Here is a 17,315-nt window from a genome sequence, read left to right on the forward strand (position 1 = left end):
TACTTTCTCATTTTAAAATTGTAAGTAAATGTAACTTTTACAAATAAGAACTCCGATTTTAACTAGACATTACCTTGGAAAGAAAATAATTTATATTAATTCTTCAGCTAATATTGCAAAGCTTAAGCAATAATTTCAAAAACATGGCAGTTGTTACAGAAACATGCACCAAATATTGTACATTTTTCTCTGTGCTTTCTCATTACTGATCAATCATACTCAGTAGAGTTTACTGTTTAATTCCTTCCCCCACATATATATCTGTATTTAAAATACATGAATACATATGAAATTGCATACAGCTTCATTCACAAACTAGATATATGGATCTAGGTACAATTTTTATTTTTTTATTTTTTAAGGTAACCATATTTATAGACAGCCAGCCCATGCCATTCACATCAATTTTAACAGTACATCAACAAACCAGTTTTAGCATTCAGGTTATTCATTGCCTTATATCTCTGGGTCAGGATCTATATTTTTCCAGAGCATAAGACTTTGTGATAATAGGTTTCTGATTCATAAATCAAAGCTACCACATGCTATCACATTAGAAACATCAACACAAACTCTTTTAGAAACAGTCCTTTTCAGAGAAACTTAGCCTTGTGTTTTAGCATTATATTGGTATTTGACAATCAAGTCATAGAATACCAAAGCCTAGCACCTAGCATACAGATTTGACAATATTTGTCCAATATTAGTACCTCCTTTTGAAGTACATCTTTTTACCTAGAGTGGTAAAATCCACTCCTTTTGCTTGTGTGCCAGAAGTCAAGTGTATTCATGAAGATCCACCTGTGTATTCAAGAATACTTCTCCCACACATACCTCCATCCATGCCTACCAGAGTGATGTCCTTGCATAGTGTTTTCTGTACATGGAAGGAGAAAAAAAAATAATAATGATACTTCCAAGACCATTTTAGGAGTGATCTATACCATTAATGAAACAGTTCTGGTCTCTATTTCTCCCACTAGGACCTCTTTTGTACTAGTTAATGTACTCCTTTTCTAACTGACTGTAAAACTACATGTGATTCTGTATGGTCTCTGTATGCTTTAAGCATAATGATCTGGAAAATGGACACTGCAGTTGCACAAACCAGCTCTGCACATACGCTGACTCTTTGCTGTACACCCAGGAAGCTTCATGTGCCCCTACACCATGTATCTACAGTGTTTGACTGTCTTGCACCACCCACTTTGGATCTGTAAGTGTTGTCAGGCTTGGGACATATTCTTTTCAACAATTCAGACTCTTTTTCTACAGGTATTACAGTTCTAAAACATTTTGCTAACAATAGTACAGAGCAGAAAGTACTTACTTTGGAATTTGCAAAGCAGAATGTGCTTTCAAGTACAATTTGCAACTAGTATGTTCTCTAATATAGAAACCAGTAACAAAATGATTCAAACGTTCCAGTCTTCAAATTTGCTATTAATTCTGCTTTCTTCTGTTTAAACCACACTTAGTTCAGGATCCATTTGGCTGATTCAATAGTAGTCGCTCTGGTTTCTCTGGATACTCTGTCAATGATAGTAGGAAATCTAATTGTGAATGTCTAGCTTCCAAATACTTTGGGGGATGAGAATAAAGGTAGTAGTTAATTCCTTTCACTCAGATTTGCTTAAAACAGAACTCAGATTTTGTACCTTAAATAATATTCCTTGCCCTCTGACATCTTAAACTGAAATCTTAAATTGCTATTCTTCCATGCTTTTGGAGTTGCCATAAATTGAAACCACATCAGATATGTTTTACACCAGTGTTTTACTGTTTAGGGAAAAGCGAATCAGTAAGATCAATCTAGAAAGATCAGATCACAGTAAAAATGTATCAAATTTGTTTTGAAAGACATCACAGGTGTGATCTAAATCTCTGCAAGCTGTCTTAATTGAGAAATGTGATCCTCACTTATTGCCTTTCATATGGTATGAATTTCCATTTGCCGGTAGGGTCAATCACAAGCTCCATCCTCCATCAATGATTAGTTCATTACCAGTCATGTAGGCAGACTGAAATTACATAAAAAATAACAATAATTTTAACTAATTTTTCATGGCTGTTAATTACAGAGAAACACTTTTTAAATTAAAAAAACCTGCTTTCTTTTTATGCAAACACTTTTTTCATTTTACAAAAATAACTGAATAAATAAAATATAAACAAACTTAGAAATGGAAGCCTTTCAGCTAACTCAGGGGAGAGTAGCAAAAGTATTATTAGAGGCATTAAGATGAGAATGCATCCCAAGTGTACAAATTCACATAAGCTAGACTTCAGATATCTTACCCACAGGAGTAATACCTCACACTATGATGTTATTAGCTCTGTTCAGCTGAGCAGAATCTGACCAGGTCAGCCAATAATTGTAAGGGGACCTAACTGAAAATTTAGAATGTGCAGATAGTGAGATAAGCAACTGAGCTGTTGACATTCTTCTCTACGTCAGTAATGAAGTATACTGGAATGTATTGGAAGACTACAATTCCATCTACACATGGTTGAAAACCTTATGAACAGACTGGAAAAAAACCAGTAGCTTTACAGAAACGCTAAAGCCAAGATGAAATTGAGAAACAGATTACTGGTAGATAGCAACATTAAGACTGAAATAATTTCATTAAAGGATTGTGTTATGCTCGGTAGGACTGCTGGACAAGTCCAGAGGACTCCAACTCCATTTTAGATTCATAGTAAATTTGTAGCATCTGAAATAACCTTGATGTGTGCTCATTAGCGTTGGCGGTATCTGCAGTGGTCATTAAGAGTTTGGTGCATAACAGCCTCGGTGGGGCTATTGTTTTCCTTATGCTGAAGGGGTAGATTCACTCTGAGCATTAGCCCTTTAAGTAAAAATCTCCAGCAGTTCCACACAAATATTCACTCTTGAGTAGTGAAGGTAGGTGATTACTATTAATTCTACCTCCTTAAAATGTGAGCTAGCTGTGATGCAAGTTTGGAAAAGCAGACAAGCCCCTTTCTGCTATCATTCAGGGTGATCTGAGGTCAGTCGATTTACCCAGATGACATGAAACCACCAGGCTATGGTACCAAATACCTACTGCATTAACAATCACTGTCAACATTCAGGTTTTGTCTTGTAGGTTGAACTCAGTAAAAGACAGGGCGGTTTTTTATTTATTTTTTGTAACAGTCCAGCTCAAAGACAATATAAATATTCTTAAATTCTCTCTATTGTGAAGCAGCAAAAGTAGCATGGAATTCTGTTACAGGAAATTATGTAGTTTCATACTTACCTCATCAGAGGCCAAGTACACAAAAAGATGGGCCACTTCTTCAGCAGTAGCCATCCTACCCATCTTCTGTCTGGCTAGAAAGTCTTTCAATGCCTAGATATACAAGAGCATTTGGTATATTTTAATCTGATTAGTATGACATGTACAAAGCAATATTGGAAACAGGCCATAAGTCATAACTTCCTTTAGTACACTGAGTAGGGAATTTTTGCTAGAAAAAGAAATTAGAAAATTAACAGTGATATGAATTTCAGGTTGAAATATAGTAGGAGACTGGACCTAAATTTCTGGTTCCAGAATAAAGCCAACATAAGTGCTTCTTCCTTTGGTGGTAGGTGTTCCCAGGCCCTTCAAATGAGAGCTTACAGTTACCCAGTCAGTATGGTTAAGCATCCAAAATGATTTTGAAATGCATAGGCCAGAATGCCCTCTCTATAATAGTTTTGCACTAGTTTGTGGATGCCACATGCCACAGTAGAAAATGTCTTCTACTTTTGCACTAGGTACAGTAACCAATGGTTGCAAATGCTTCCATAGATGACAGACCCTGTGTATTCACTAAGCAATATATTCTTCTGGGGCATTTGAAGACTTCTGTCTTGAGTACAAACTGACCAAACTATGAAAGGAGACACTACTGTTATGTTCTCATTGGTACTCTGAAATAGAGGACATTCTTGAATATGGGCACAAGTGTCCCTATATAGTTATTTTTTAAAAGGGAGTTAAACACGATCAAACTAATGAATTGTTTTCTCACCTGTTCTGGGTTAGGCCGGGCTTGGATTCTTTCCTGTAAAGATGGTGTGTCAACAGTTCCTAAGCAAAATTTTAAATTCAGTGTTAGAAATCAACTGCATTAACAATCATGACAAAAAAATGCAGTTAATTGGTTCTATTTGTATATCTTAACACTTACATGTAACTTCATAATATGATTCAGGAGAAAGACTGCAAAAATATCAACATAGGATTCTAAATTTCAATAGAAGGCAAAACTTTTGAGAATTAGATACAATGCTTTTTCAGATAGTTAAACAATGGCTATCCTGTTAGCTAGTCTTTGCCTGCTTCTAACTTCCTAGACTATATCTTTGAAAATTCAAATACTGTGTAATGGATATATAATGTGCATGAGCTGGGTTAACAGACTACCCATACAGCTTAACCACAAAAGTAACAACTTTTCTATTTTGAATCTCAGAAGCATTTCAAGCATGTCCTGTTCTTTTATATTGCTGGTAACTTTGGTTGCCACTTGCAAGTCTATTCTTTGTTAATAATGTCAAACTAGATCGGGCCATCTAGGATCTGCTCCTAGTTTACAAAATAATGCAAGAATACTTACCAGGACATATGCAGTTGCATCTGATGCCTCGTTCAATGAAATCAGCAGCCACAGACTTTGTCAGACCAATAACTGCTGCCTTTGAAGTACTATATACACATCTGTTCACAACTCCTAGTAGAAGGCCAGTTTGAAGGCAGTGTAGAAACATATTAAAAAAAAGAAAGAGACCATTAAGTTTGTTCAATATGCACCTGCTTCTGGACCCCAGCACTTCCTGTAGCACATGCAGTCTCTCCGTAACAGCGGGCTAACTGGAATGCTGACTGCCAGAATTCTACTCAGGCATACATCAGAGCAAAAGTACGCGATCTTTCAATAGTATAAGTTTGGGGACTAGTCTAGAAAAGTTAACAAAACAAACGAAGACTGAGGAACAGTAGACACCCATCTGTCAGTCACCAGCAGGCTTCCTTGGGAAGCATAGCTACAGTGCTTACCTCATTATCATTTCTTCACATGTTCTTCAGAGAAACAATGTAGCAAGATATCACTGGAAGTAATTCCTTTTTAGTTAATACAAACTGGTAAAAAGGATGCTACAAAACATTCAGGACAGATTCAAAAGCTCAGAGGCAAGGATCTTATAGTGTTTCTGCAATTTTCCATCTGTGTCCTTGCGTGTATGCACAAGTTGATGTGTTCAGGTTTTGGGGTTTGGCTTTTGTTTTGTTTGGTTTTTGTTTTTTTTTAACTGCATCCCGTCACAGGATTGGCAGTGTCCTTTAAATTCAAAGTTGTGCACTATTTGTTTTACACTCCCATTATTTTAAAGATTTATATAAGGAACTCTAGCAAGGTACTGACCTTTAATGCTGGATGCCACAGAAGACATATTTATAATATTTCCAGATTTCTGTTTAAGCACCTGCAAAAGAATACTTATGTCATTCAAATGCAAACTATTTTGTCATCTGCAGGTCCAGCAAAATAGCCCATAACAACCCACAGAACAGCCCTATATCCAACTGATAGGGTAACAAAGCATAATTGCCATGAATAGGTGCTTATCTCTTTTTGATCTATTGACTGAAGTAGTAAAGCAGAATCCAAAATACTCACTGGGTTCTCCTAAGTCATCTCAGGGTGAAGACTATGACAGGAAAGGCTTTTTTTTCCTAGATAGTCACCTCAATCATTGCCCTCTTGTCACCACAGTAAGTTACCCTACGTAGACATCTGCTCATGCATCTACCAGCGTAGTAGTTCACTGATCCCATTCGAACTCTTATTGTTGTGGAGAAGGTTAAAACATAACTCTAGTATCTTTGAATTGTAGCTAAATTTCTTTAAGGTGTAACCTTTTAAGGGATCCCAAAACCTGAGATGCCTAAAGTTGTTATAAACAACCTTTGAAAATGAAGATCAAATAAGAAAAAACCAACCAACCAAAAATCAAACCAAGCGGACTGCAACAACTCTGAAAAGAATAGTCGTCATCCAGTCACGGTCACAGCTTCCACATTTGGCCTTTGCATTTACAGGAATACAAACACCTTATTCAGTCCACAAGTTTTTGTAGTCCCGAACCTAGTTATTACGTTAAACACAATAAGTGTCCTCAAGCTGCTAGACTGTCTACCCAGCATGGTTAGATGGCATATTAGCATGGTTCTGGTATAACCAGCATGTTGGCATCAGACATCACTGAACTGCTTCACAAGATAATTTCCAGAGTTCCACAAAATTTGTGTTAATCTACATTATTTATAAATATTTTGTAGCAGTGGCATTGTGCAGCCGTATGCTATAGTATAATACAGTAGCATTGTATTGCAACACCTCCCTCACTGCTCTGCAGTTGAAGGATTTTAATAACAAATTACGTAGGGCAAACCCCTTGAATTAATCTTCTGTACCATATCCTTTAAACAGATTGTCTGCTTGAAGGATTACACAATGCAGAGAATGTTATAGAGTAGGATCGCCATAATCTAAGGGCCTCCCCTATCCAAAACTGGATACTTGCATTTTTATCTCAAATTTTATCTCAGTGGCAACACCTTAGACCTCTCACACTTTAAACGCAATGCAGCAGAGACTAAAAATCACGGGCAACCAAGCCTTACCTTAGGAAGGAATGTCTTGATCATTAGATACATGCTGTGAACATTGAGGTTCATAGTGAAGTTCCAGTCTTGCTCCTCACACTCCAGAATGGTTCCATGATGAACAAACCTAGGATAAATGCATGAAGTGGATCACTGTCTGTGGTTTACATTTCTATGGCTTTTTATGCACACTTTGCCATTACTATTTTGCAGTAGCTAACTCTGCCAACTTTGAAAAGGAGGGACAAGAGCTCTTTTAAAGAAATCAAGCAATAGTATATTTCTTCTCATGAGTATCAAGGACACAAGACAGACTCCATATGTGCAAAGAAATGCTTGGCAACAGGGAAATTAAAGATAAGTAGAGCACTAGCAGACCAGCAGCTTTGCTCCTTGTTGTGCTAGGAGGGCCAAAGCCATCAGTATAGGGCACTCAGAGCGGGGAAAACAAATTCCAGAGCCATTCTATCTTGGCCTGGGTAACATGGCTGCGCACAACAAGTTCAGTTTTGATGAAAACACATGAAAGTTTGTATTAAAGGTATAAAATGCATTAAAACAAAAGAAATAAAACACATTTGAGTAAAAGAAAGTTCTTCTGGAGGACAGGGAAAAGTGGAAAAATAGTAGGATCAATTAGAAGCCGGTTACCCTGCAATGTTGCAGAGGACGTCAATCTTTTCAATCTCCTTGGCCAGATTTTCTATCTGCTCCCTTTTGGTGACATCCAGAACCCGTATTTGAATGCCTAGAAAAACACGGTATTTGCTTCACTGTATCAGGATTGCACCTACAACTCAAGTCAGCGGCTTGCCAGGAACAGTTCCCCCTCAGTGGTGGGCCAAGACATGGAGACTCAATGAGCAAGAGCCATGCTTAATCATTAAGTTAGTGCAATGGTTAAATTGGGACAGCAATGGACAGCATGTCATGCCATTTAAAGTTTCAGAAGGGAATTAAAAAGAGATCAACTGATTTGATTGTCATACAGCATCACAAGCAGATGAGCTAACATAATTTACCATAAAAACCATTTCCAATAAATTTGAATCCCACTATACTCTCAAGCTGAAGAATTATAGATCCTGTATAATCATAACAAGCTTTTGTGCCCATTATTATAATTACTTGGAACTAGTTATTGTCTCACATACACTCGCAGTCACATTACATGCCATCTATCCATGTGTAGTTAAGGATATTATGAATCAGCTTTATATCGTTTAATTAATAAGGAAAAGTGATTTTGCGTAAGCCATTCACGTTACCTGGAATGATATCATAGCAATTATTTAACTGCAAAAACATAAGCAACATATTTGTAAACCTGTTTATAATCAAACAAAAGAAGGCTTGGAATCTCATTGCTTTTCACTATAACTGTCTACTTATTTTGGCCTCTGACAGCTGTCACTGTCAGTGCTTATAGCACTGGCTGTGCTGGTACCATACCTTCAAGAAAGACACTGATAACAAAAAAACAATCCTTCTGTTTTGTTCAGAGAAGTTACCTCTGAAAGATTGAGACACATAATTACTTGAAAACAGGGACAGGCACAACTCGTCCAAACACTTTTGGAAAGAATCAGCCCTTCTAACAGAACTACTTTAGGGCCACCCACAGCAGTGCCATTCCTGGGACAGAAGTGAAAAGAGGAAAGTAAAAGAACTACACTTCCAGATGAGCTGTAATATAATATGATGTAATCTCCGTGTTATTTAACTCATTTTACTTAAGTAGCTGCCGGCAACCTAACACAACTAGCTTCTCTCACCCATGTCAAGGCTGAATCCTTTCGGTGGAATAAGCATACTTCATGATGCCCTCTGCCTGCACCCTTGCTCTGTACTGCGTGCACAGATTGAGCTGTGCCCCTTCTCAAATACATGAACTTTTCATCCAAAGGAAACCTGGATGAGTGAAAAAGGAGGAGCCAGGGTATACTCTAGCAATTCCCTTAGCGGGTACAATCAGTTTCCAGGGCACTAAGACTTGCTGCTGATCACCCTCTTTGCTACAGCATATTCTGCATCTAGGATGAAGGGACTTCTAGTGCAGAACACACCTGTGCCCCAAAATACAGCAGGTTTTGGGGTTTTCCCCCCGATTTGGTCACGTGCAACTAGTGACACAGTCTAATATATATGTCTACATATACTGAGTGACTGTAGGGGAGATGGAGCCAGACTTCTCAGAGGCCCACAGTGGAAGGATGAAAGGCAACAGAAAGAAGCTAGGACATGGGAAAGTCTGACTGAATGCAAGGTGTGTTTGGTTTCTGTGGGTTGTGGCAGGATTTTTTTGTTGTTTGTCTGGGTGGGATTTTTTCAGCTTTTTTTTTTTAAATATCATTATTATTTCAAAACCATGAAGGCAGTCACACTGAACATGGATCTTCAGAGGCTGTTGAGGAAATCCCATCCTTGGAGATGTTCAGAACTTGCCTCAATACAGCCATGAGCCACCTGCTCTAAGCAGAGCCACTTTGAGCAGTAGGCAGGAGTAAATGGCCTTCACAGGTCTTGTCCAGCGTACGTGATTGCATGAAATACTGTAAAGCTATCTGCAAAGCATCTGAGTGATGTCTAAATTATAGGAGAATTTTATTTCAAATAGATAAAAACCTGTTTCTTCTGAAGCCAAACTGACAAGTCCATGAACAGGCTTTATATAGGTCTTAGTTAAATGTTATAGACACTTCTGAAGAGAATTGCGTATAATGATGCAATTAGACTACAGGCTGGTGACATCAGCGCTAGAATTACCTCTCCTGGATAAAATTCAAAGACTACAATGTGCCAAGCCTTAATAAATTATAACTCAACTAATCATATGTCAAAAGGAAGGAAATGGCTCTGAATATATGGAAAATTACCTCTTCCCTTGCGAATACAGTAGCAGAAGGGAAAAAAAAAAAAAAGAACAGTTCAAAATGTAACACTTTCCTAAACACCCTCAGAATAAACCTGGAAGTTTTAAAGTTCCCAAAGAATTACAGAAGGATTGCTTGTGGTGAACTCCAGTCAACAGAGACCAATGTTCACTCCAAAAGACGTGCCAGAGAAAAGTGTTTTTTGCATATTTGACTGTTACCCTGTAATAGGAATTCATTAAATCCACTTCCTTCTGTCAAATTAAGTTGGAAGCATTTTCAGTTGTAAAATATATCCAAATCTTATTTTTTATTTCAAGATTGAAAAAATAATTTTTTTAATCTAGTGTCCCACACTTGTGTCACTTATGATTAAGAAACACAGCTATGCAAAACCTGCTCCTTGAAATACGTTCCTGTGATATCAGTTGGAAAGTAACCTTCAGGACTGAGCATTTGTACAAACAGAATAGGCTTATCTAGTGTGAGTGGGATTAGTTTCTGAAGACACACGAATTCTACTAGACAGCTATCCTATTAATGCATTCCTTAGGAAGTATGGACCATGGAAATGCAAGACACTAGATTTACTTTTTGTGTAGCTGGATGTTAGTTCTTGTGATCAGAGAAAAGCATTCCATGCCTTTTAAAGTGATATGTTTGACTATTAGCCTACTGATCGCAAATGGTAACTGAAATGGGTGCCGTTCTGGGAAGCAGAAATCAACTGCTGCTGTGACATAACAAACTCAAAGTTATTCCACATGCCTGCAATAATACTTTGCCTGATATGCTGACGTTGCAGTATTTTACAGGCTAAATATCTGCCATGCCGCACCGTACCACAGAATAAAGCAACACCAACATCTAAAGAATTAGTCTGGATATTTTCCATTTTTTCTGGCCTTGTGAAGTTTGCCCTATCCTCAAATTATATTTCAGCCAGTCTACAACACAACTTGCAAGAGTTGAACTAATGCTTACTGTAGGTCATTTACCTTGATATTTCTCCAGTTCTTGCAGCTTAGACTCATTGATGTCTGTAGCAATGACTTTGGCTCCTTCCTTAGCAAAAGCCTGAAGAATGCAAAAGAAGCAGTTTATATTTTGATATTCCAGATCTTACCAGAAATAAAATCTGTTTTCTTCTTGTTTCCTTTTTAGCTTGAGAAAATTGGCTGAAGGCAGCTATCTCTCACTTTTCATTCTGGGCATGTCAGGGAATAATGGACATCAATTACCACATCCTGGGGACAACTAAGTAACTATACATGATGTAAGACAGATTTAAGATCTTTTCCTTAAAGTAAGGAATCCATAAATAAAGTATAAGTACAGTAACCAGACTAAGACAACCAGTATTATCTTTGCCCTTGTTAGCTGCATGTGCACTAGGCAAGCACGTTACAAACACATAGGACCAGAATTGTCTATATTGTTGGATTTAAATGAAGTTATGGGATTTGACAGGTAAAGGCACGAGTCAAAAAAGGAATGGTGGTATATAAACTTCATAAAAATCCTTTGCATCCAAATCATTGGAATAGAGCAATATTAGAAGCAGCATTAATTTTCTTGGATACTTAACCAGAGTTTTTCCTTAATTCTTGGTGCTTCCCTCAAAACCTGCTTTCTCTGCATTGCGATCACTGATAAATCAACAACTATGCTAACAACGTAACCTACATGTCAGAAGTACTCTGACATCTCAGACTGTAGCCCTGACTCTTCAAAATAAGCATCTCAAATGCAGGTTAAGATGATAGCGGCATTAAACGTTGCAGCCTTGTTGGGTATTTATAAAGTGAAATCAGCAGGAAAATTACATTAAAACACTCAGTTCAAGGAGTAGGTAAGTGCCAAGATCAGCAGTCTTCTGTGTTCATAACTGCACGCACGAGGAACCAACTAGTCTGGCAAAAATCCTACTTACAGGAGCTTTTCCTGGCTTGTTGATTACATCACAGAGATAGAGAAACTAGTAGTTATCTCACTATCTGCTATGGGAAAAGGAAGCAGGAGGGGAAGAACAGGTCAAAAGGAATTAAAAAGGTAACCAGAAAGTTAATACATGTGTTAAATTATGCGTAGCGGTAATTAAATAAAGTTTGTAAAGGATTTCTCACAGTTGCTTATTGTGAACAACGTTGTAGCTGTGCCATTAGTATCGTGCAGACTTGGTTACATCAACTATTAATGTAGATAAGATGTCTTGGCTATACTGTAGGGGATCTTTGCAGTATCCAGGCCTAGAACAGGAAATATTCCCTCTATCCTCCTTATCTTCTCCCGGAACAAAGCAGCAGAGATATTGGATTAAAGGCACAGACAGTGCCAACCATATATCGTTAGAAAAGCAGTTGCAGCAGTTCTCAAATCTTGCCTTTATCCTTGCCTAACATCACGACTCGGAGCTGAAGACTGTCAGAAATTCAAACAGCACAAAGCATGCATGATACAGTAGAGTGACTATATTATTCCCTTAATTTTTCAGTGGGTAGTTCTGGTTTCATTTATGGTTTATTAATTCAAGAACTTGTTTGGTGCAGGTATCATTGGACAAGCTAGCACTAGAGACCTAGCTTAGGTACAGGAGAACAAACATTTTCCAACTTACTATAGCAGCTGCCCGTCCGATCCCCTGTGCTGCTGCAGACAGCAGTATGATCTTCCCATCAAGCCGACCCATGCTGCTGACCTGTGCAGACAGATGAGGTCACAAACTTTAACAAAAAGATGAGCCAACAACACTCCCTGGGAATCAGATGCGAATGCATTCCAAAAACTAGGCATGATTCAGAGTACCTCTACTATCAAATCATATCACAGATTGTCCTGTTTGGCTGCAGTGTGACTAAGTCCTCCAGGGTTCTCAGAAGGGACTGCCTCAACTTTGTTTTCTCTCCATAAGTAAGGACCAAAAAGATCAAAAGGCATCTGAGCTCAAAAGACAAGCTTTATTATGAACAGAAACTGGAGTTTATTTTTCCTTAATCAGGGAAAAAAAAAAGTCAAGATGAAACAGAAGTACAATAGCTTGTAATCTAGTGCTTCCACTGTCTGTTGTGTTCTTAGAAAGCAGGTCTGTCTTCTACTCCTCTCAAGCTACAAACTTATCAACTTCCTAGATTGCAATAAATTCCACACAATGCTTCAGCCTTGGTGTCTGCTCTGAATTGTCTTAGGAATCTCCCAGCACAGCAGATTCCCAGCTCCAAGGCAGGGGGGTGGGGGCTGGAACAAAGCTCTGTCCTGTCTCACCTTGCATGCTTGGGGCAAGCACTAAGGAACCTCTAGGAAGTTCCACCTTACACAGTGTGTAGCAGCCAAAAGGCTAAATGTAGCCCTCTTCTGCCCAAGCACATGCTAGCTAATGCTGCATTACGTTTAAAGAAATACAGCATATAAAGTTGCAGACAAACAAAAGCAAATGCCATCCTCTCAACTCCTATGGATTCAAAAGTTTCCAATAGGATTTTTGGTTATTCAAGGAGTAAACTACTTAATAGGATGTTTCGAAGAACTGCCTACAAAGTAAGGTCACTGTGTTGCAGTCAGAGTACGATATCTGGTGTTTGTTAACTGGGTTCCCAGTAACCTTCCCTGAAGGTTACAGATTCAACAAATCAGACTTCTTCTGAAGCAGTTTAACTGAAAAATTCTTTGTGTTCCAATATAAAAAAATTATCTTTTTTGATTTTAAGTCAGACTGAGTTACAGACTGTGTTTCAAGACATTGAAATGTTTCACTGTAGGTCCCCGCCCATAACTGGGACACACATGCACACACAGAAACAAGTACAAGCCAAAAGAACAGTCTCCTAAGCAAACAGCAACCCAGATGCATGTTTCTAATTAGGGGAAAGCACAATAACTTAAAGTCATCTTTTAGGTTGGCTAGTAAAAAGATGTCTTTTTGGATGCCTCTGGCAGTATGCTATACGAGGTTATATGGGATTGGGCCTGTCTTACTATCACCTTTTTGCATAGGCAGGCAAAAAATACCAAGTAAGCTGAGCAACGTGCAATTACACACACACAACTAGGTTGCGCTCTCTCTCTAATGTACCAAGCTTTCCAAAACGCAACTCCTCAAACATAAAATTATGGAAAAGGTTTTATTAATTGTAGCAAGTCCTGAGTATCTCAATGAGCTCAAAGTGCTCACTCAAGGCAGAGAAAGCTCTTATTCTTTTGTTGTCATACACATCTTTTCAGTAAAAAAAAACCACCACGGACCTGATCACTCCAAGTACTCCCCAAATCATCTTAACACTTTGAAAAATATATTTATAATGCATTTTGCTTCCAATCTAACAATCTGTTTTTATGAACATTTGCAACACTGATTCTATGAAGCATTTAAAAATAAATATAGTAATATAGTCACTCACCAAGAGATCTCAAACAGCTTGTTTACTGACCTTTGTACAGAAGGAAGTTTTATACTTTTTTTTTTTTGCTGTGCTTCTTGGGATTTGTAGTCTAACTGGCAAGTTTCTCTATATGAACATAATTTCCTGTTGAAAAATTGTGATGCTGCCATCTAGTGAAACTCAAGATTTTAAGTGTGATTTTCACAGGAAAACACAAAAAAGGATCACCAGTGTTAGCTGTCCATTCTCCCTAAGGAATTAAACAAATCAACAGGATTCCCACCAAAAAAAGCCACAAGGATGTTTTTCCCCAAGCAATCTCTCTTAAGCAATACAAGCTATCAAATTCCAAACTAGGACAATACTTGCATGATTACTTGTTCTTTTTGTTTTCTTTTTAAACTGGTGATTTACCAGCTTACCTTTTCTTTTTGTATCTATTGTTTTAACTTACATTTATTAAGGCAGAGTTAATAAAAAAACCTCTAAGACAAACTAATTTAGTTACAAGCTTGCACCAGACCTAAAGCTACCCTGACAGAATTCTTAATTTGGAATCCTGCCTGAACTTCAGTTGGGCACATTTTCCTCAGAAAAGCCATTTCTATGTGTAAACTGGGACACACATACTCAAAGTTTAGTAATATTATCTTGTCTTTCTGCTGAACTATGCTAACTTTCTAAGGCTTTGTAAAACAGCTCTCCTGTAAACAAAATCTTCAGTGACTAGGGTTTTTTTAACAGCATTTATCCATCTGTCCCAAACCTTTTGCCTACTGAATTCAGACACAGATCCGTCGAATAGGTTCCTGTTTTTCAGCTCAATCACCAGAAATATCTCCAAATCTAGAAATGTTCCAAGCAAGCAGTAATTAACAAAAAAACCCCTTGAAATTGTATATAAAAGCTGTAGATCTATATATACACCTTGTTTCCCCCCTTCTGGAAGGAAAAGAAAGTCAGTTTAATTCATATTAGAACATAAAAATGGAGGGAATGAAAAAAAAAAGCTGGTGGTCAAAGGAAATATCATTCAACCATAGTTAGACATTGAAAAAAAACCCCACCACCCCAAACTAAAACCCCCCAACCAACAAACCCCAAAACAGAACCGCCACCACACAAAACACCAGCGTTTTCCTCTTATCACCGTCAGGAAATAAATTGTTCCTACCTATCCTTTGGCTATAGTAGGAAAGGATAGACATTGCAGTGTTGAACTCAACAACGGTATTTAGAATCTGTATTTTTGGCTAGCAATATCTTTAAAAGCTTCCCAAACTATATTCCACATCAGAGATTTAGAGATAAATACTTGCAATTTCTTAGTAGTTACAGTAGTTGGCAGAGTTTTTAGCTAGTCTAGGTAAATAGATAGTCGGTTCTTTAATAAAAGATCTCTGAAGTACCTCCATCAGGTAATCCTTGTGCAACTCTTCCAATTCCATAACTGCTGAGTGCCCAGCAACATGTCAATGGAACCATTTGCTTATCAGTTTGGGGAACCCAAAACAGAGTACTTAAGAGACCTGGCATCATTTAGAGCTTTATTCCTATAAAACAAGGATGATGCTTTTGATGCAAGTATCTTTGTTAGATATGAATTCCTCATCTCATGACGATGATTCAAGTCTTAACAGAGTTGATCTCAGGTTTTGAGCACCAAATTCCTTAGTTGGCAGTGGAGGGCGTGTGGGGAGGAAAGAGAGGAAGATCTATCTTTTAGACTTCAAACATTTTCTGACAGAAAAAGACTCAAGTAGAAAGAATTTAAGAAAACAGTGAAAGACTTGTGCAACAATAAACTTTTACACAAAGTAATTATTGCAGAAAGTTAGACACAGACAAGAAGCACAATAATGATGAAGTGGTGAGATTTCTAGAAAAGATAATCTCTAGACACTGAATATTGTAATCAACATCCTTAGATCATAGCACAAGTGACCAGCAAAAGTATTTTTAAATACTTAACACAAAGTTTATTGTCAAAACAAAACTTATACAAAACATCAAAAAAAGTAGGTGTCTCAATGCAGATAAGCAGGCTAGTAAAATAGTCCATCTTGCAGCCCTGATTGTCCAGTTTATTTTCCATTCAGAGTAGCAAAAAAGTGTCAAGTCCATTGCTTACTATTAAAAAAATCCAATACCCAACTTCAGACAGGAACTAGAAGAATATTGAAAGGTGATGCAAAATGCATACTCTTGGCATCATAACTGCCTGAGCTGCAGAAGTACTGTAACAAGTTTAAGAGGAATCCTTGATTGTGTGCCCTATAAACAGCAAATTAGTAACGTTAGTTGCAGTGTCCAAATAGGTCAAAATTGGGGTGAAAATGCAGTTTCTGTGGATTTAGAGAAAGCATGGTATAAAACACACATGCTGAGAAACAAAGAGTATAGTTCTTTCCAACTCAACAGCTCTCTGAAGATACAAATATCGACCACCCAGAAGAGGGCTGTTTTAGGAATAAGAGAATGAAAAGTTTAAGATTGAGATTGAGAAGTTTCACAGTAGATTAGTTTGTGATCCATTCCTGTTTCCATTTTTTTTGTTCAATACATTGGCTTTTCTTCCTTTGCCATCAAAAAAACCTCCAACAAAATAGAACGTCATCAGATCAGCAAGCTGTGGGCAACATGACTACTTTTCTGTTTTCGTTCTTGCATTCCAACTTTTCCAATTGTGTGAATTAGCAACTCGAAGACAGCAAGGGATTTGTGTGTCACCAGAGCTCTTCCCACAATTTGTGGAAGAGACTGATGGCTTTTCACCTGAAGCAATTATCTTTCATATATGCAGATTCTGGCTGTAGCCATTGCAAAGGCAGCTTACAACAGAGCACTTTTATTGGGTGGTGCAATCAGGGGCTTTATCTTTCTCTGAAGCTCCAAACCAGTGCTTAAGATGTTCTTCTGTGGGCTCTATTCCCGCAGGTCGTGTATCTATACAGAAAACAAGAACGTTAAAGTAACAATTAAACTTTCCCTGTTAGACAAGCAGTAGGAATACAGCAATTTAATCTTGACTAGCGTTTTAAATGTCAACTATCAACGCTTGCCTCTAAGGAGCTTTGTGTTGTGAGGAAATCTGTACTATTACAAAGTTGGCCATCACAAAACCCAGCAATGAATCATATTCTGTCTGGAAGCCTGCCATCAATACATTGAAACCTTTCAACATGTCTGCTGAGGCCTTCCAAAAATTTTTAGAAGTACGTGTAATGATGAAGGCAGTAGCATTAATATGGTAGCACAGATCACTAGGGGATTTCCCCAGAAGTCACCAGGCCAGATATAAGAAAACCTGAGTAAGGCTGAGGAACAGAAATTCTCAAACCAGCTATTACTGCAGCTGGAGCCAGGCAGACCAGCAGATTCAGTGTCAAAGACTATAGTCT

At 37.8% G+C, this 17,315-nt stretch overlaps 2 protein-coding genes across 6 annotated transcripts in view; both read right to left on the reverse strand.

The window, feature by feature from the left end:
- Positions 1–13,965, reverse strand: BDH2 (3-hydroxybutyrate dehydrogenase 2). Of its 5 annotated transcripts, none has more exons than XR_008577161.1 (11): positions 13,933–13,965; positions 12,156–12,236; positions 10,537–10,615; positions 7,317–7,413; positions 6,684–6,792; positions 5,422–5,482; positions 4,615–4,728; positions 4,027–4,085; positions 3,267–3,359; positions 1,331–2,021; positions 1–877 (listed from the first exon to the last, which is right to left on the reverse strand). XR_008577161.1 is itself a non-coding variant. In XM_054825672.1 (11 exons), exons 2-10 carry the CDS (start codon positions 12,225–12,227, stop codon positions 1,968–1,970), a joined length of 738 nt encoding a protein of 245 aa, XP_054681647.1. In that variant the 5' UTR covers positions 12,228–12,236; positions 13,933–13,965; the 3' UTR covers positions 1–877; positions 1,921–1,967. The 5 variants fall into 5 exon arrangements, 3 of the variants coding, with proteins under 3 accessions (XP_054681647.1, XP_054681645.1, XP_054681644.1); XM_054825672.1 differs by having other exon boundaries at positions 1,921–2,021; XM_054825670.1 differs by having other exon boundaries at positions 1–1,532; positions 1,921–2,021.
- A 1,970-nt stretch (positions 13,966–15,935) lies between these two features.
- The window catches only part of CENPE (centromere protein E), a 40,087-nt gene continuing 38,707 nt past the window's right edge, over positions 15,936–17,315 (reverse strand). The window contains exon 44 of the mRNA XM_054825666.1: positions 15,936–16,860. Coding sequence (XP_054681641.1) covers positions 16,763–16,860 — 98 coding nt within the window. The 3' untranslated portion in view covers positions 15,936–16,762. The remainder of the gene's footprint in view (positions 16,861–17,315) is intronic.

Source organism: Grus americana, chromosome 4 (genome assembly GCF_028858705.1).
Source record: "Grus americana isolate bGruAme1 chromosome 4, bGruAme1.mat, whole genome shotgun sequence".
NCBI lineage: Eukaryota > Metazoa > Chordata > Aves > Gruiformes > Gruidae > Grus > Grus americana.

Excerpts from the sequence above, each read along its gene's own strand:
- BDH2 (XM_054825672.1), bottom strand. The coding sequence starts at position 12,227 with ATGGGTCGGCTTGATGGGAAGATCATACTGCTGTCTGCAGCAGCACAG. Across the intron at positions 7,414-10,536 it reads AGAACTGGAGAAATATCAAG|GCATTCAAATACGGGTTCTG; the intron begins GTAAATGACCTA and ends GTGTTTTTCTAG. Across the intron at positions 3,360-4,026 it reads CCCGGCCTAACCCAGAACAG|GCATTGAAAGACTTTCTAGC; the intron begins GTGAGAAAACAA and ends TTGTATATCTAG.